The sequence below is a fragment of the Candoia aspera genome, chromosome 11 (assembly GCF_035149785.1).
Source record: "Candoia aspera isolate rCanAsp1 chromosome 11, rCanAsp1.hap2, whole genome shotgun sequence".
Taxonomy (NCBI): Eukaryota; Metazoa; Chordata; class Lepidosauria; order Squamata; family Boidae; genus Candoia; species Candoia aspera.
In genome coordinates, this window is record NC_086163.1 from 25,199,137 (window position 1) to 25,217,613 (window position 18,477).

General features: G+C 57.1%; 3 protein-coding genes and 1 long non-coding RNA gene across 4 annotated transcripts in view; 1 reads left to right on the forward strand and 3 right to left on the reverse strand.

Annotated features, from left to right (window-relative positions):
- Window positions 1–725: 725 nt before the first annotated feature.
- LOC134503863 (uncharacterized) lies at window positions 726–2,739 on the reverse strand. Its single transcript, XR_010068598.1, has 2 exons — window positions 2,629–2,739; window positions 726–2,515 (listed from the first exon to the last, which is right to left on the reverse strand). It is a non-coding gene; the product is annotated as an uncharacterized LOC134503863 (long non-coding RNA).
- A 1,622-nt stretch (window positions 2,740–4,361) lies between these two features.
- Window positions 4,362–7,269, reverse strand: NQO1 (NAD(P)H quinone dehydrogenase 1). Its single transcript, XM_063312788.1, has 6 exons — window positions 7,167–7,269; window positions 6,790–6,954; window positions 6,544–6,674; window positions 6,015–6,128; window positions 5,463–5,564; window positions 4,362–5,045 (listed from the first exon to the last, which is right to left on the reverse strand). Exons 1-6 carry the CDS (start codon window positions 7,171–7,173, stop codon window positions 4,713–4,715), a joined length of 852 nt encoding a protein of 283 aa, XP_063168858.1. The 5' UTR covers window positions 7,174–7,269; the 3' UTR covers window positions 4,362–4,712.
- WWP2 (WW domain containing E3 ubiquitin protein ligase 2) overlaps window positions 5,334–18,477 on the forward strand; it is a 28,876-nt gene continuing 15,732 nt past the window's right edge. The window contains exons 1-4 of the mRNA XM_063312774.1: window positions 5,334–5,419; window positions 13,605–13,667; window positions 14,814–14,961; window positions 15,346–15,467. Coding sequence (XP_063168844.1) covers window positions 13,619–13,667; window positions 14,814–14,961; window positions 15,346–15,467 — 319 coding nt within the window. The 5' untranslated portion in view covers window positions 5,334–5,419; window positions 13,605–13,618. The remainder of the gene's footprint in view (window positions 5,420–13,604; window positions 13,668–14,813; window positions 14,962–15,345; window positions 15,468–18,477) is intronic.
- Window positions 9,194–12,608, reverse strand: NOB1 (NIN1 (RPN12) binding protein 1 homolog). The gene is made up of 9 exons (XM_063312780.1): window positions 12,461–12,608; window positions 12,255–12,387; window positions 12,024–12,157; window positions 11,510–11,581; window positions 10,996–11,145; window positions 10,685–10,870; window positions 10,483–10,580; window positions 10,242–10,386; window positions 9,194–10,043 (listed from the first exon to the last, which is right to left on the reverse strand). Exons 1-9 carry the CDS (start codon window positions 12,521–12,523, stop codon window positions 9,774–9,776), a joined length of 1,251 nt encoding a protein of 416 aa, XP_063168850.1. The 5' UTR covers window positions 12,524–12,608; the 3' UTR covers window positions 9,194–9,773.

Consider the following 18,477-nt stretch of genomic DNA (forward strand, 5'->3'; position numbering starts at 1 on the left):
AATTTAATTCCATGTCTTGACATAATTATTTTGAAATAACATGCAATTCATATTAGACATGTTGTTGTTGTTGTTAGTTGCCGTCGAGTTCTATATGACTCGTGGCAATCCTATGTATAACAGAACGAAATGCTGTTCAGTCTTGCGCCATATGCCTGACTGTTCCAATGTTTGCATCCATTGTTGTAATTGTATCAATCCATCGCATTGAAGGTCTTCCTCTTTTCCGCTGGCCCTCGACTTTACTAAACACGGTGTCCTTTTCCAGCGATCAGTCTTTCCTGACGATGTGCCCAAAGTATGAGAGTCTGAGCCTAGTTATCTTCGCCTCTAGGGAACATTCTGGTTGTATTTCTTTTAAAACTGATTTGTTTGTTCTTCTGGCAGTCCATGGTATGTTCAATAATCTTCGCCAACACCACAATTTGAATGCATCAATTCTTCTATCTTCCTTTTTTAATGTCCAACTTTCAGAGGCATATGTGGCAATTGAGAAGACCATGGCATAGTAATACCTAAATATTTTACTTTTTTCTCAATCTGAAAGCTGTTTCTTTCAATCAACTCTTTTTGATCTTCAATCCTCATGCTGTATTTTTTGTTAACATTTTAATCTTTATTAATTTTAAATCCAGCTAATCCCCCAAATTCCTTTAGCTTTTCCATTAATATATCTATTCCTTTGAGGGGATTTTCAACTATTAAATGTTAAAATACATTCCCTCTTTTTGCTGCTTGCTTCACTCCAAGCATCAATAGCAAAATGTTTCCATCTCCAATGCTGTGCAGTTTCTCAAAGATCTTCAAGTAGCCTGCCTTGGGGCACTGTCTGATAGGACAAACTGCACATCTCTGTTTGGTCTCCCCACACCTGCTCAGGCCGTTGTGCAACAAATTTGGCTGAACACATAGCCAAAGTGGGCTGCTTCAGCCTACATTTGTGTCCTTCAAAATGTGCTTTGAAGCACCGTAGAAAGGCAGATAATTCTCAGGTACTTTTTGCACACACACTGTTCCCATTACTTCCTACAATGCTGGGCTGGAACAAGGAAGAGGGAAATCAGTCTACTTTCTGATGGGGGGTGGTAGTTAATAAAGACCATCCCATTTATGGTGCCTTGGGTGTGTACTAAAAAGGAAGGCGCTCAAGGTTCAGAAGAAGTCACTGAAACATGTTTAGGAATCATCTGTCATAAGTGAACATAAAACAGTTTCAGGAATCATGTCCAAATCAAAACCGCTTAAATTGTGGTCTTCCTAGCAAATGTAACTTAATTCAGTTCATACACAATTGAATCACTTATTGTTTTATAATAATATCTAGTTTTTTGTTGGTTGGTTGGTTTTGCCAAAGAGCACCTCTACAGTGTCTCCAATTTGCATTAACATTGCATCGGAAACAGTAGAGTACAATTGATCTAAAATTTGGTAGTGGGGACTTAATTATTTCCCCAGCAATTTTTTTCTCAAAAAGAGGGGAGAAGCCCTAGCAGGTGCCTGGGTCCAAACCCCCTTCAGCAGCAGAGACTGTTCTTGCATGTTTCTCTCTGTTAGAAACAGACTCAGCTGTTTGTGTTTCCCTCAATAGTCCCCCAGAGGTGGGAACAGCCCCCAGTCACATCAAGCAGCCCGATTTAGAGTGCAAGCAGGCGGTTTCCCGAAGTGCCAAATGGTTTTTCAGCTAGATGGCCGCCCGTCCCGAAGCAACAGCCAGGCCGGTCCTTCCTTCCCCTCTGCCCTCGGTGCAGCAGCTTGCTTGGGCAGGGCTGCCGTTCCTTTTGTGACTGCTCTTAATTGGTCCTGTTGGCCTGGGGGCTCTGGCTGTTGGAGCCAAGCTTGGTTGGAATGAAGCCACTTTGGAGCAGGAGGCTCTTGGGACAAAGGCTGGAGATGCTCAGCCGGTCCCAGCATTTCACTTCCCTCCCGCATCCCCCTGCCCTACCTTCCCAGGTGCCGATCCCCTTGCGAGGGAAGCTCCATGGGCCACAGAAACGTGTGCTCCAGGCTCTGCCTCGTGGTGGTGTCCCTCTGCTGCCCTTTCTCTCTCTCCTGCTTTCCCGCTTAGCTTGCCCAGAGCAGGACAGAGATCAAGCAGCCATTGAGCAGCCTCTTCCAGATCCTGCAATGTGAATGTAGCCTCTAATTTGACCCATTGTGTGTTTTGTGTGTCCCTGGCTTGTGTCGGTGGTTTCTCAGAGCACTGATAACCAGTTTTCAATTTATTGTATTGAAGGGGATGGGGTGGGGTATTTCATTTGCATTTGTTTTTTTAGCTCTTCTGTGATAACTTGTTGAATATTAAAGAGATATTTTGCTTCTATTGGGACATTTGTATACTTGCAACTATATTTCTGTACACAGCTGCAGTCAAGAATAAAACTTTGAAAGTTTTCATTTCACAGTGTATAACTGGTGTGCTGTTCTTTCCAGCATCTTTGTTTAATGTGCTGAGAGAAAATCAGGAACTTCACCTTCTCAGCAGTTTTGCAAAGTGCATTCCTCTCATGCTCAGTAGCTGAAAAACATGGAGATGGTAGGAAGAGGCTGTTTGCGCATACACCCTACAAATCCCAGAGCCTCATTTCTCTGCCCAGCTTATCCTGCTGATTACCACTTTGGGCTACATACCTGATATTCCTCAGCAAAGTTTGGGGTTGTCTGTGGATGCTGTTGATCAGTGGCTGCTGAAGACCAGCTGGCTCACCCTGGGAAGTGCATTGGGAGAAGTGCAGATCTCTGTCTTGGCAAAGTGCGGGGGGGGGGGATCTTTACACGGGAATAAACTCTTCAGGCTCGATGGATTGCTGAACTTGGCCTGCATTTGCCTTTCAAGATGGCAGATGCCTGCCAAGATGGAGTTGAAAAATGCTTGTTATAACCCATAAACATGTTAAAATAGAAATGGGAATGCCACAAGATGCAGTTTGGGCACTGAGGCTTTAGTTGTGACCAAAATGGCCAGATGAAGAGCTAGTCTCACCCCTGTGTCCTTTAAAATTGTCAGTGTTGTGCTCCCTGTTAATTCTCCATTCTGAAACTCCAGTCAATAAACCAGAAATGTCTCTTTCACACAACTAAAGGTACTTTGCTTCTCTCTGCTTTCTTGGTTGTGCATGTGCTCTTTTGCAAGAAGGCCGATAGCCATTTCTAAAACAACCTACAACTACAGGCCGCCTCCCTTTTCATTGAAAGAGTGTGGGAAAGAGAATCGAATTGCCTTGATTTGCCTATATACAGGCTTCTCATTTGGAAAATAAAGTACTTGCCAGAATCCTTGTATTTATTTATTTATTTTGAACATTTTCTTATTAAATCTTACTTATCTGAGCTCAGAGAGATTTCTGCCTCCTGCTGGATAGGCCTGTTTGCTTCAAAATCTCACATCCTCTCTTCCAGGAGACTGGAGTGTGCACGGAGCTGCCTTCTGTTAAACCGCTTCCCCCACAGCTGAGTCATTGTTCTGCACTATCCTTGCTGGGTGGTGCTCTCAGAAAAGAGAATTGTTGCCTTGTAAACCAATTGCTGTAGACCAGTTTGTCTAGTGGTTGACCAAGGAATAGCTGTTGTTCCTTAGAGAGGCCTAGTTACATGACTGATCTGGGTTTTGTTAAGCTAAATAGCTGTTGTGAGCTACTGTGCTTCAAACTGATAAATGGTTAAAAAAAGGTATTTGCATTTAGAGCCTCTCTTTTGTACACGTGCAAAGACATGTTTTACTAGCTCAAAGGGAAAGCTAACCACCTGCCTCTTGTAATAGTATCCATGAAAAAACCCTAACCCTCTTGTAATAGTATCCATGAAAAAACTTGAGGGCTTCTGGCACCATCCAGTTAGAATATTTAAAATCTGCAGTTTGCTAAAGAGAATAGCAATTCAGTGACAGGGCAGCTAATGGCCTCCAGAGGTTTGGGGCTTTTAACTATTAGCTCAGCAGCCAGTGACTGTGGGAACAGCTCAAAACAGAGAGCACCAGGTTGCTGGTCCCAGGTGAAACAGGGTGGGGAGGTTTATTGATTTTTTTCCTGTTTTATTGGTTTTAACTCTGTAAGCCACCCAGAGTCACTGTGAGTTGGGCGGCTATATAAATTTAAATAATTTGTTTAAGAAAAGAATGAACGAATGAAGCTACTCCACAATAAACCAAAGGACAATGGAGTCCTGTAGCCAAAACAATCATTTCACTGCTATATGACTTCACATTTAGCCTGATGAACCTGGAGTGGTTGGGTGTTGCTTTAAAAGTGTGGCAGCAGTTATTGTAGGGCATGTGCTAACCTTTTACACAATCTGGTAAATTAATCGCAGAACACCAGCAACATACATATTCAGGGCTTTTATTTCACTAAGAATATGTAGACAGAAAAAGATGGACAACATATCACTTCCTACCACTCAGGCCTGTCAGGTTAATCTCAACAGCTGGACTTTAAAAGGCAGGTGTTGACAGCTTCCTAAATACGCAGAAGAGAAAAAGCACGCAGTCCCATTGGCAGGCAGTGCTTCAAGACAGCCATACCCACCCCCCGAGTCCAGCACCCAGACAAGAGATAGAGCCATGTAGAAAACCCTCTACTTGAAGGATCCTGCGTTGTCTTCAAGCTTAGCTGGGCAGCCACTCAGGCAAGGCCAAGTTGGGGAGATGCACCTTTCTCTACACCCCCTGATTTCTAGGAGGGAGGGTGGGGTGGGGGTCATGGCCACCCACTACAAGCCTACACCGCTTCCCAAGGGGACGGATACTTCCCCTGGGCTTTGACCTGGTTGTCCGGTGGGAATGGCTTTCCCAGGTGCTGGCCGACAGTCAGCCCATAGGCCTCCTTTTCCTGCTCTTCCCGGACTTCCTTCTTCAACACAAAGCCCTTAGCAAAGCTCAGCTCAAAGAGGCTGGCTGGGGCAAAGCTGAGGGGCTTCTCTTCCCAGATGGTTGCAAGTCTTCTCTTCCAGTCCTCCAGGACTTGGGAGCGGACATCCTCTGGGGTATGGCCAATGCTGAAAGCAATCTGGGGAGCCAAGACTTGGAAGCCACAGAAATGAAGGGTGCCACTCTGCATGGGTGAGAACAGAGTGATGTAAAGCTTGGTGGGACCATGTGAACACACATCTTAGAGGAACCAAGAATGCTTCTCTTTGGAAACCCAAGAAACACCACTCATTTGCCCAGGGGGTGGGTGCAAGATTTGGCAATACCTAGAGCAGTGTTTCTCAACCTTGGCAACTTTAAGACGTGTGGACTTCAACTCCCAGACTTGCTGGCTGTGAAATTCTGGGAGTTGAAGTCCACACGTCTTAAAAGTTGCCAAGGTTGAGAAATACTGACCTAGAACATCTATCATTCATGGTCAGACAGTGTTCTAGGTAAACCTGAAGCTTGTATTTAAACAAGACGCTGAATCCAACATCACTACCATCAGTCAAGGAAGTGAGCCGTTACTAAGATTTGCCCTCTGGTCATCTTTTCTCACCTGTATTGGCCAGAGAAGGATGTTAATGTCTCCGTTGACCCCTGCCGGGGTGTACGTGGAGCCCATCCCTCCAGTGGTGAAGGATAGCACAGCCTTCTTCTTCTGCAAGGAACCAAACCACAGTCAGGCCCAGCAGCCCCAGGTTCTCCTGGGAGGAGAACTGTGCAAGACTGTGGCGATCCTGCTGCTGTTGCTGCCAGCTGTCCCAGTTCCAGCCCTGGGAGAGAAGGAGGGGTCTGACGCGTTCCTGACACCTTGCTTGGGGCAGCAACTAGCAGCAGGAGGGGCCCTGTCCAGGCATCTGTGGGGCAGTGAAAAAACGACAGCCACACAGCTTCCACCAGCTGCAGCAAGAGGCTGGCTGGGTTCGCAGGAGAGCATGCCCACCTGCCAGCCCTTCCCTTTCAGTCTAGCAAGGGGAGTGCGACTTTAGGGTTCCTAAGGGTTCCTCTGGCTCCTTCTGCCCAGCAAGGGCAGCCCTGGCTTCCTCCAAGCAGCCCGAGGGGTGCTCACCCCGGCTCCTGGCCTTCCACCCGACAGCAGCCCACCTACCTGGAAGGGCCCCTGATCATACATGGCGCTGTAGGAGTAGGCAAAGCCCTCAGTGAAGATCCGGTCAAACCACCCTTTCAAAATGGCCGGGAGGCCAAACCACTGGAGAGGGAACTGGAAGGCAAGCAGAGCCAAGGCGGCATCAGGGCCCCCCGGCACGGCCTGCGGCGACACCCTGCCCACCTGCGCGGGAGGGAGAGGGCTCAGGGCCATCGGTAGCCCCGGCGCCAGGCTGTCAGGCGGCGGCGGGGATTCGTGTCTGGCTCTCGGTCTCCCCTTCCTCCCCAGTGTCAGAAAGAAGCCGCTCGGCTCGCTCGGCTCCTCTGAGCGTTCTGGCCCCCGGGCCGAAGCGCTCTGCCCGCTGCCGTGGCGTTTCGCGAGGTGCTTCTCCGTCTCCCTAGGCTAAGCCCGGGCAGGCCCAGGAAGGGTCGGCCAAGGGCCAGAGATGCGCCCAGACACGCGGGAGGCACCGAGGCCGGGGGTTCGGAGGGCCGGCGAGGCGAGGCGAGGCTCCGGGGAGGAAGCCCACCTGGAAGATGACTAGGTCAGCGGCTTCCAGCTTCTCCATCTCCCGCAGAATGTCGCTGCTAAGGCGGCCTTCCTTCCAGGCCAGCCCGGTTTCCTTCACGTAGTTGAGGTTGCGCGGGTCCTGGGGGTCGCCTGCGGCGGAGCAAGCGGCGGGTGAGGGACCGGCGAGGAAGAGCCGCCGCCGCCGCCTGGAGCAAGCGGGGCGGGGCGGGCGGGGCGGGCGGGGTGGAGGGAGGGGGCTCGGTACCGGCGAAGTCCGCGCGCGACAAGACCGGGTCGAAGCGCTGGGCGTAGAGGTCCGAGACGGCGACTCTCCAGCCGGCGCGCTCCAGCGCCTCGACGGCCGCCTCCTTCATGGCGTGGTTGAACGAGGCCGGTTCCGGGTGGGCCAGCACGACCAGCGCCCGTCTCGCTGCCGGAAAGGGAGGGAGCGGGGCAGATGAGCGCGGGCTCGCTCGGCCCCCCCGCGAGCAGCAAGAGGAGAGCGCCCGGGCAGAGCAAGAGCGGGCCGGCCCCCGACCCTCCCCAGCCGCGCTGTGTGCGCTGGGCTCCGCCGAACCGTGGGCGCTGCGGCTGGGCGGTCCGGGCCGCCCCGGGGGGGAGGCGTCCTGCCCGGGAACTTACCAGCCATGGGGCTCGACGGGACCCGCGGCGCCAAGGCGAGCGTTTGAGCGAGAGGCGCTTCTGGGCAGCGGCCGCGGGAGAAGACGCGCGTCAGGGTCCCGCTTGTGCTCGCTCTGAGGCTGGCGCGGCAGAACTCCGCCTCCGCCCCGGGCGCTGGCGTTTGGGGCGGCGCTGCCCCCGCGCCTCTGCTCCGCCTACGGGTGGGGGCTGAGCGGCCCCTTCCCCAGTCCTGGTCGCGGCTCTCCGCTCTCACGGCCGAGCGGGGTTGCTCAGTCCGGGCGGCGGCGGCGGCTCCCGGAGGTCTCTCGGGAAGGGCGCGTTGGCGGTCCAGCGCGCGAGCAGACCCTCCTCCGCCCGACCTCCCCCCCCCCCGTTCAGGTGCCGCTCTATTCCTGGGCAGCGCTCCGGGTGTTACTGGGCACGCCCTTTCCCTGAGGGTGGAAGAGAGGCTGATCGGACTGGCGGCCTAAGTGCTTTGCTCCCAGCCAGCCTCTATCGCCCGGCTCCCATCTGGGGGCCCACGGCCTCTGACTCTCCTTAAAAGTGGGGGCAAGCTGGGCGGGAAGTCCTTGGAAGGAGTGCACCAGGCAGGCTGAAAACAAGGAGCCCGCCAATTCCCCGGGGGTCTTGTGGACCGCAGGCCCCGGTGGCAACCGTGCATGGTATCCACAAGAGAAACAGGGCCCCAGATGTTGTCAGTCCTTCATCCAGCCACAAGGAGCCTCCTGCCTCTGGATGCTCAGCCCAGCTGGTCACCGCTGCCTTCACACCCCCTGGAACGCTTCCGACCTGGTGACACGGGGAGGTGGCTTTGCTGGAAGCAGACACCCCTGCTGTCAGTTTTCCAGTGGCTGGGGAGCTAAAGAGCAGGGCAGCTTGTCATCTGAATAGCTCATAAGCCACACTCACACCAACTGAATGAAGGTTTTTATCCAGATACACATGAAAAGCCACCCCATCAGCCAAAAGGTGGAGGGAGCACCATGAGGGTGAAAGCACAGGCTGCTTTGGGCCCTGCAACTTGGAATCAAGCAGAGGCCAGAGCAAATTGTGCACCCAGGCCTACAGCAGCCCAGCCAGGTCACACACCTCCAGCTTCTCCTTCAGAGTTGACAATCCTGGGCAGATCTTTGCTGGGAGAGTAACAGAACAAACCACATCAGATGAATTGGCTAAAGAGCTGGTAAAGCAGCATTTTGTAGCTACGTTTCAAACGTTTGTGGCCAAATTTCTTTTGTACTGTGAAAGCAACTGTTCAGCCCTGCTAGGGAGACCGGACCGGAAAGTCAACTCCATAGGAAGACCAGAACCACGCTTTACTGAGATAGGCTATAAGGGAATCGTGCAGGTCTGATTATTCCTCCCCTCCCCTCCTTCTTATACCCCAGGGAATCAGGGAGGGTCCAGCTTCTGAATATTACCTTGCGTAAATAATGTTTTGTACCCTTTTGACTGCATAACGCTTCATGCATATCTACATCAAGGTCACTTTCCTTCCTCGCCTTGGGTACACAGAGCACAAGGAAGGGTAAACAATCTTGGCAGAAAACCCTGCCGGACTTGTCTGGTGAGGTTGAACCCTTGGAAAGGAGCCAAGGCAGTGCAGGTGCCCAGGAGGCTGGGAGTGGCCCCCGCTGACACCGCAAAGTCTGGCTAGTTTTGCTCCCAGTCCCAGGGAGGCTCTGTGGCCTGGGCTCATGCCAGACTCCAGTCAGAAGGAAAGCAATGGGCAAGATTTTGTCTTTTAGGCTGAAGCGGTTGCTGAGTTCAAAGGTTGGCACCAACCCAGGCAACTGGGCATTAGCATGTTCCGAGAACTGACTCTATAGAAGCGCATTGGTTCTTCCTGGCTCTGTGCATTTAACCATCTGTAGCTGCTGAAATACAACAAAAGAAGCTTGCAAAAAAGATTATTTTTTATAGGAAACCTTGCTGGAAGAAGAGGGAAGTTTAATCCCTTTCTCCAGTCTGCCAGCAATCTCTCGAGGGACAAAATCAAACAACGCAGGACAAACAAACTTATTGAGTCTCCCAGAAGTACTGTTTCATCTTACGTACATTTAGAGCCGTAACTCCAAAGGGACGCTGCCAGTACCTGCTAATGTGAGGTGAGCTAAGATGCACATTTGGCAGGTTAATTACACTTTTGTCTCAAACGGCTACGCTGAAGAATCGCAGAGTTTGCTTTGAGCATCTTGACAGAAAAGTAAAGCAGACCTGGCCCATCTCCAGCCACCCAAATCAGCTTACTGGGTCATTGGAGGAAAAAAGGAGAATGGAGGAGCTCTGCTCTCAACTGGGAGGTCTAACCACAGGAGCAACCAGAGAAGGCCCTTTCTTCAGAAAAGAAAGTTTCTACAGCTACACCAAGCATTGCTTGAAAGCAGCCAAATTTATTTTCTCCACATCCAGAAACAGCCATAATCGAAGAAAGGACCAGGGTTTATTCCAAACACTGCTGCTCAGTACCAGCTTCTTGAGAGTCCAAACGGCAGACTTCTCCAAAAGCTGCTTTCCCTGTGGCCCATTCTGGGCTGTCTCAGTGTGCCTGGAAGAGCAGCCCTCCTCCCACCCACCGCCAAGGGGCCAAGTCCAGCCGCCTCTCCCTCATTTGCTTTTCAGGAACTTCTTGCGACTCGTGTTTGGGTTCAGGCGCCTCCTACCCGCACCCAGCACCGTGTCCCGGATCCGCAGATTGGCTGCCCGGCTGTGGATGTCATGTTCCGCAAAAGGAGAAACTCTGGCCACGTAATCAGGGTCGAAGGCATCAGTCTTCTGCCTGGCCTTGCGGGAGAGCCGTTGCTGGGGGAAGCGCTGGTCCTCCGTCAGGTGGGGGCTGCTGGCGTGTTTGCCCCCGTGTGGAGCTGGCAGGGAGTACTGTGGAGGCAAGCCCAGGCCAGCTGTTACCCCTGCAGGGCAGGGACCTTCCTAGGACTGTGGGACCCACGAGCAGCCCTGATTTGCCCAGCTGGTTCTCCTGCCCCAGGGCTGTGGAGCAGGGAGCGGAGAGACAGGCTGGCGCACTGGCAGCCACTGCTAGAGGGGCAGGTGTGAATCTGCGGAGGGAGTGCTCACCCGGAGGCCGCGTGGGTTCAGGACTTTGGGGTTCTGGGAGAAATGCAAGTGGAAGCTGCCGTCGTCCTCCACAGTCACGGTCACTTTTTTCAATGTCTTGTTCCCACAGTGGGGGCAGAAAAGCCGGGTCATTTTTGATGTTGTCCTGGAAAGCAGAAGATCAGCCGCATGAGTGCCCCAGGGATCACAGCTTCCCGGCTGTCTCCTGCCTGTGCTCCAGCGGCACCTGCTGACCACGTACCTGAAGCAGCCGTGACAGCGCAGGATGTAGCTGCGGGTGTGCTGGATCAGCAGGCCGTTCGGTGCCAGCACGCGGAGCCCCATCTGCAGCAAAACGTTCTGAAAGAGGCAGGGGAGAAGGCGGGTCAGGGTGAGCCGGAGCACAGGGAGGCCCCCACCGTCACCAGCGAGGGGCCAGCTGGTCTTGGGGAGAGCCCACTTGCCTGCATAGCGAAGTCAGTGGTGATGCAGCCAACCTGCACCCCGGCAGGCTCGTTCCCCCGGCAAGCATTCTGCTGGATCTGCTTGACGTTACTGGGCGTGATCCAGCCTTCTTCCTCCCCATTCTCCTCCTCCTCGCTGTCCTGGCTTTCAGGGTCCTCCGTCTCCAACATGAGAGAGTCCGCTTTCTGTGAAGGGCAGAGCGACCAGGCAGGGTCTATGGCACACAGTGCCTGCCCAGCCCACTGGGTCAAGGAATCCCCTGCGTGCCAATGAAGTAGGTGTGTGGGAAGGGAGACAGGTGGGCTCTTACCAGCAGGCCCGGTAGGTCCTCCTCTATGCTAGGCAGGGGATTCCTCCAGAAAAGGAAAGAAGAAAACTGAGCGTCTCCAAGCGCTGCAGGATCTGCTGGCTCTCCCTTTTCCCTTGCCAAAAGGGTCTTCTCGTTGCCTGGGCACTTTGTCTCAGTTGAAAGCACAAAACAAAGTGAATCTCAGCTGATGTCAGGCCTGTGTAGCTGCATCCCTAGGAGCCTCCCGTCAACCAAGGCAACTGCTGGCACAGGGCTGCCCCCAGTAACCGGCAGAGCCCTTCTCTGCTTTCCCCTCTGGCCTCTTGCCAGGGTCAGCACTGGGCAAGGGGGGGGTCAGCAGGAAAGAGCTTCTGCGTTGCTCCCTGGAGGCTTTGGGCAGTCACTGCTTGCCACCCAGGGGTAGCGCTGCTCTTTCCTGCAGCCACCAGCAGAAGCGCGGGTGCCTCCCTGGGCTCCTCTTCTACCACCCTACGGAAGCGGAGGGAGTCCGGGAACGGCTAACCCCAACAATTACCTTGGAGGGAAGATGAAAGCCAGGAACGTCAACTGGTGCTTCAGGGTGACGGTTAGTGAAGCTGAGCTTTACCTGCAAAGTTAGGGCAGGGAGAGAGGGACGGGGTGCGGGTCTCGAGCAGTCAGCAGCAGCGCCACCTCAGCTAAGAATCCCCCCAGCCCGCCTAGCCCGTTTTCGAGCCACAAGAGGGAGGAAGAGGCGCTGTCCGGGCACAGCCGTTCGCGGAGCAGGCTGGGTTAACTGAGCCGTCACAGCCGGCGCGTTAGAAGATCGGGGCCTGCGAGAGGAGAGCTCGAAGCCGGCGGTGGCTGCAAGGAGCCGGGCCGGGCACTCCAGGCCGCGCCAGGCCAACCCGGCTCAGGGAACTGCCCCTCCCCGGAGGACGATGTGCTCGCGGCGATCCGGAGCCGGCTGGGGAAGGCCCGGCTGCACTGGGGGCAGAGCCCCGCAGGGTCAGGGCGACGTCTGCCGGTGGGGGCGGTCCAGGGCCCCACGGGGTCCCCGCAGGAGGTACCTGGGGCCGCGGCTCCGTCCGGAGGGGGCGCCCCCCCCCGTGCTCGGCCTCCAGCTGGAGCGTCAGGGCCAGGACCTGGATGTCGGCGGCGGAGAGGCTGCGGAAGTCGCCCGTCTGCTTGGCGAATTCGGTCACTGCGGGGACAAGAGCAGCCGGGCTTGCCTCGGGGCCCTGGGCGCCCGCGGGGGCGGCGAAGGGCCCTGGGCCCAGGGGCGGGGCGGGGGCACTCACCCAGCCGCACGTGCTCGGGGAAGGGCTGCCGGAGGAGCAGCTCGAAGGGCAGCGCCGCCAGCCGCCGCCGCGTCGCCCGGTCCCGAATCTCCGCCAGCACCTCCCGGGTCGTGTAGACGCGCCTGCCGATCTCCTGCGGGATTGCGGGAAAGCGGGTCAGGCCGGGTCCGCCGCGCCCCCCGCCCCCCCCGCCGCGCCCCCGGTACCTGGAGCGGGGCTCCCCGCAGGAAGGCGCCGGCGTCGGCCACGAGATGCTCCACGGGCGCCATCCTGCTCTGCGGCCTGGAGGCGGCGGCGGCCGTTCGCGGAGCAGGCCGGACGCTGTACTCCTGCGCGGGTGGAGGAGGCCCGCCCCGCCCCGCCCCTCCCGGGGAGTCGAGAAGTGTGGAGCGGCGCTGACGCCAGAGGAAGTGCAGTTTCCGGGTCGCCCTGCGCTCCTGCGGCCGCTCTGCCCGCCGCGCTCTGCTCGCTGTCCGGCCGTGCCCGGGTGACCCGCCGTCACGTGACAGGCTCCAGAGGCGGAAGCGGGCAGAGGCAGAGCCGGGAGTCCCGCAGCCCGGAGCCGCCGCGAGGCCCCGGGAGGTCGAAGCGGCCGCCACCGGCTCCGCAGGTGGGTTGAGGGCGGCTCCCGGCCGGGGCGCCGCAGTCCCCGTCCCCTCGGCCCGCCCGGTGCCTCGGGTCCCCTCTGGGCCCGGGGAAGGGGGCGCCTCGGGCATCCTCCGGGGGGTGGCTTGAGCAGCGCCGCGTCGTGCCCCCCTCGTGGGTCCGCGGCGCCCCAGACGGGACGGCGGGGACTGTGGGCCTGGAGCGCCGCAGCCGCTCGGGATGGGCCCGGGCAGGCGGCGGCGGCGGCCCTGGACTTCGCCCCGGCACAGCCGGGCGGGAACTGTTTTGCGCCGCTGCCCTCGCGGCCACGCGCGCATCCGCCTCACGGACCTCTGCCCTTGTCGGGCTTGGCGCCGCGCAGGTGGACGAGGGTGGAGTTGAGCGCCCGGTGCCTCCTGCTTCCTGCGCGGGCCGGGGCCCCCGGCCGCTCTGGACGGCCTGCCGTGGCTTCGCCCCTGCTGGCTGCGCGGTGACAGCCCCCCCGCCCCCTCTCTGGGTCTCGGAAAGGAAGGTTGTTTCCTTCCCCGACTGGCGGCGGAGCTGGGACTCCGGGCTCATCCCCGCAGTGCTTGGCTGAGCTCTGGGGCGCCCAGGGGAGCCCCTGAGGGGCCAAGTGGGGAGAAGCCGCCAGGACAGGCCGCCCCACTTTGTCCGAGGGCGGCAAAGAGCCCGTTGCGCTAGGGATGCTCTGGGTTGGTCCAGCCCCAGGCCTCAGAGGCATCCTGCTGTTGTCCTGTCTTGCAGGTCCTGATGATGAGATGGCCTCCGAGGGGCTTGTTGGGGAGAAATCTCTGCTCACTGTAAAAGGTGGGTCTCCTGCTTTGGATTAAGGCTACCTTTTTAACTGTTCTCCATTGCCCCATATTTGGCTGAGACTCCTTCTGACAGGGAAGAAAGCAGTTATCATCTGTCTCACCAATTTGTATACACTGCAATAGATTTTATCTATTACAGCATTATCATAGCCTTTCTCCTTGTTCGCTCTTCAGCAAAAGGTGAAACGCTGCTGTCTCTCCTTGTAGAGGAACCATTCTAATGCGTTTCCAACCTCAGCATCTTTTGGGTGGGGTGACTGGAGCTCTGCACAGTGATCCAAGAACGGTCCCCCGGCAGGCTTTTATAAGAGCAGGGCTATGCTAGCAGCTGTGTTTTCTGTGCCGTTCCTGAGTATTCCCAGCATGGAATTAGTCCGGCTATGGTTTCCACCTGCGGCTCGACGGTTCCTTTGAACCATCCACGGCAACTCTGGTTGCTCAGCTTAGGCCTTATTGGTATATGCGCAAAGGGTTTGTCCTTTGCCTAGTATGCATTGCTTTTTTCAAATCCTATGTAACTTATCTGGAAAGCTGCTGGAGCATGTGTGGTGTTTACTGTTCCTGTTCAATGACCCTGAAGAATCTGGTCACTCCTCGGTTGCCCCTAACTTGGGGTCCTTTTGGAAAAGTAACCCATCCTGGTGCAGATTCAGCAGAGATGGGGGGAAGCCCTTGGCACACCCCTCCCTCCCAGGAAAGTGTCCGCCTGTGTGGCCTCCTTTGCAGCTTTAGGCCGGCCAGCTGCTTGCCATGCCCCCTGTGTGCCACTAGGGGGCTCCCAAGCCCAGCGGCTTCTCAAACAGGCCTGGGCCGCAGAGCTGCTTCCAACTTCTCCACCTTGGAGGTTTGGCTTCAGATGTGGGGTGCCTGGAGGGCGCTCCCTCCAGCTGGGAGTTGTTGCCCATCGAGGCAATGGCTGTTTTGCAGCTGTGAAGCTTTGCCATCAATGGAGTTGGTTTCAAGTAATTGAAACGGAGAACTTGGTGCGTCCTTTTGTGCCAGGCCCTGGGATTCTGCTGTGCATGCAAAGGATGGATGCTGCTGTGGGCAGAGTGGCCCAGATGGGGTTCCGAACAAGTGGGGGGGTTGCAGAGGGGCAGGTGCGGGCAGTCACTTCTGTCCCTCCTTCCTCCCGCAGTTGTTTCGGCAAAGCCCAAGGCTCAGGGCCGCCAGTCTCGGATCACCTCCTTTGTGGAGGTGGTAGCGGATGGACTTGCCAGCGAGGCCAAGAAGACAGGGAAGCAGACCGGGAGCTCTGAGCTGCTCTGGAACGAGAGCCTGGTGCTGTAAGGACTGGGCCCTGAGCACAGGGGGCTGCAGCCTGATCTGGCAGGGGTGGCTTTGCTCCTCCAGTCCTACATTCCTGCCCCCAATGCTGAGGCAGGAGGGGCCCTGCCTGGCTGGGCCTGCCCACCATGGAAGCTACCCTTGCTGACCGAGGGTGGGCACTCTGCTGGACGGGCCAGCAGGGGGCTGTGTAGGCTGATCCCTTTGCGGCATCCTCACCCTGGATTGGTCTGCTCTTATGGGCAGGAGCCTAAAGGGGGAGCAGGATGCTGGGTCCTTATGCATGCTGCCCATGGAGCCTGCTGAGATTTCCCTCTATTTTTGAGGGTTTGCGTGACATCCCGGTCCCAAAGGCTCGACACCCCGTCCCTCTCTGTCCCCAGGAATGTCACCTCTCAAAGCCACCTGGACCTGAAGCTCTGGAGTTGCCATGCCCTACGCAATGAGCTGCTGGGAGTGGCGTCAGTCAACCTCTCCAGCATGCCAAAGCAGAGCAAAGGGAAAGGTACCTCTCTGCTCCGCTGAGCCCTGCGCTCCTGGCCTCGCTGGCCTCCTGGTGGCGGAAACGTCCAGCTGGGGAAGGAACAAGGCCACCTTGTGAGCGGCTGGCGGCCTCGGACCTGCAGTGGGGCGACGGTGGCGGCAGCGGCTTTTGTGGCTGCTGGGAGACGGAGGCCATCACTCCTCCGCCTGCTGCCCCCCTTGGCGGTGGCTGGGGTGGCCCTGGGCAGCTGTGCTGCATAAAGGTCTCCATTCAGGGGCAGCACAGCGCTCTGTCTGTTCGGCCCAGCCCAGCCCCTCTCCCCGCCTCCTTGGCACGGGTGTGGAGAAAGTGCTCTCCTCCGAAGCAGTGCTGGGCTGAAGGAAAATGGGGGCGTGGAGTGGAGACCCCGCTCTTCGGAGGCCCGGCAGCTGGCTGCCGGGGGTTGGTCCTGCTGCCTGGGGGGTCTCTCCCCATTGGTGCTGGGTATTGGTTGGGGCAGTCGGAAGGGATAGAGAGTAGGGAACCTCTGGGCCCTCGGGCGTGGGGGTCTTGGAGCCACGGCTGCCCTTGGAAGCACGGGTGGGGCACTTCGAGGCCACCCCGCCTGGGCCTTGATTTAGGCAGCTGAGGACAGAGGGCGATTCTGGGGCGAGCCTTGCCTTTTCCCTGTCTCCTGGCTCACCTGAACGGTCCTCCCTCCTTCCCTGTGGATACAATGCTCCTTTCATAAGGCAAGAAGCAGTTTGGGGAAGCAAATGGAAAAGATTCTGCTGGATGCAGGAGAAGAATGGAACTTTCCCGGGCATCAGCTGCAACGGAAGGCTTTTAAAGCTACAGCATGGACCAGGTCTCTTGTGGGTGCTCTTCCAACTGAAGTAACCCAGAATGGAGGAGATTCTGGGTGACAGGGAGGCCTGGAGGAGGCCCGGCTGCTCCATCGCTTGCAGGTCCCAAGGAAGGAGCCGGCACTTCGGCCCTGCTTTCCCTAGGAAGTGGGTGGCCGATTGGTTTAATAGCTGTGCTGGCCTTCCCATCCCAAAGCCTTCAGGAAGGCAATGGTGCTGGTGAGGGACAGCTGATGAGGTGGGAGCCAGCGAGTCCCCCTGCGAAGGAGCGTCTGACCCTCGGCTGCGCTCCCTGTTCCCAGTTGCCCAGCCTGGCCCTGGGTGGCTGGCTCCGATCCAAGGTCTCTTCTCAGTCGGCCGGATGCTCTGGCCGAGGGCAGAGGGGCTCCTTGATGGGAGAAGCAGGCTCCTGGGTGAACAGCCCTGAGCTGCTGCGGGCTTTGGGCTCCAGACTCTCCCTCCTGGCCACCCGCCCTCGACGAACGACCTGCACTGGCCAACGGTGGGTTGCAACAGACTCCTGTCTGCGGGGGAGGGAGCTCTGGAGCTGCCCTCCATCCTCCCGGGGGAGAGGCCTTCACGACCCCTCTGGGAACGTCCAGCTGAGTTCCCCTCCCGGGTCTTCCACTGCTCCCGCCAATCGATTGCTCCAAGCAAGCTGTCCGAGGCTGCCCTTTGGCCCTCCTGCTCCTCGGTGGCCTCTCAGGCTTGGGTGGGGGGCAGCCCTTTGCAGCTCGAGCAGGGGAGATGGGCTGAATGCTGTCCAGGCCCCCGACCCCCACCCCACTTGCAGGCGTGACCCCCCACCTCCTCGCAGAGGCCTCTTTGTCCTCCGGCTTGGGGGGAATGGGCCTCCCTTCCCCCTTGCGAGCCCAGTGGTGCCTTTGCAGCTGCGCTGGGTGGAGACCCTCTGCCAAGGCCAAGGGGCAGTCGATTTCCAGATCATGGTTGTGCCTAGAGGAGGGTGCGCCTGGCTCACCAGAGCTCGGGGGTGTGGATGTGTGTGTGTGTCTGGGGCTGAGGAAAAACAAGCCAGCTCCACGGGAGGACTAGCGCAAAAGGCTCGGGGCCTGCCGGGCTGCAGAGCCTGAACAGAGCCCTCCCTGTCCTACTTCTCAGATTGCGTTGAGGGGGGTGCTGGGAGCCCCCTTTCCACACACCCCTCCCCTGCGTTTCCAGCTCCAGCCAAGGCCAGGAGTTGCTTCCTGTCCTGCAAGGACGTGGGAGGGAGCTGCCCAGGGATGCCTCACCCCGGCCTGCCGCGCCTGGGTGCAAGCAGGGAGGCTCCCGAGCAATGGCTGGGTCATTCTTCCAGATGCCAGCCTTGCAGGCTGCTTCTTTGCATGGGGACTCTGGGATCGCACCCTGTGGAAAAACGGCGTTGGGGCCCAAGCTCTCTCTCCCTGCCACACGTAGCTCTTCGGCAGCCTTTCAGCGGGGCTGAAGGGGGCTGTCGGCTGCTGCTTCTCTAGCGCAGCATAGCTGGTTCCTTCCAGCTTTCCACCAGGCACCTCTCGGTTTCCAGATCTTTGGAACCTGATCCAGCATATCCAGAACTTACAATATAGAATCAACTCTGAACACACTTTTCCAGAAGAGAGTTTGAATACTGTTTTTAAAAAAAGAGAATACTGCTTCTTGTAACTTGCAAACTGTGGCTCCAAAATTGCTGTTGGGTTTTTGGTTCTTTTTGGCAGCTGTGATCAGTTGCAATTCTGAGATGCTTTTGCCTACAGTTTCCAAACCCCGTACCGCTTCTTCCCCACCCCCAGCCTAAAATTCAGAAGTTTGCCCTTTCTCTCTAGGCTAAATCTCCTTTTTGTAAGGGTTGTTCTCCCCAAGTCTGGTTCTGTTCCTCTTTTCTGGGGTCCATTCCTCCGCCCCGGCTGTTCATTCAGTCACGGGAGGTGCACCTGGGGACCCTTTTCGCTACGCGGCTCCGGCCTCCTCTGTGCTTCCTGCTGAGGGCTGCTGGCGGAACGCTCCCCCTTCCTGCCCTCCCGGGGGTCCTGGCGAATGGGGAGCTCTGCTGCCCGGAGGCCCTGAATCGAGGCCGATTGAGGCTGCCCAGCCCTTTCCAAGCCTTTCCCCTGCTGCTTGCGAGGCACGGCCTGCCTTCGTGCCTCTCTCACGGGGCCCCCATTTGGCAGCTGCAGTGCTGGTGCCTTGGGGCTCGCAAGCGTTGC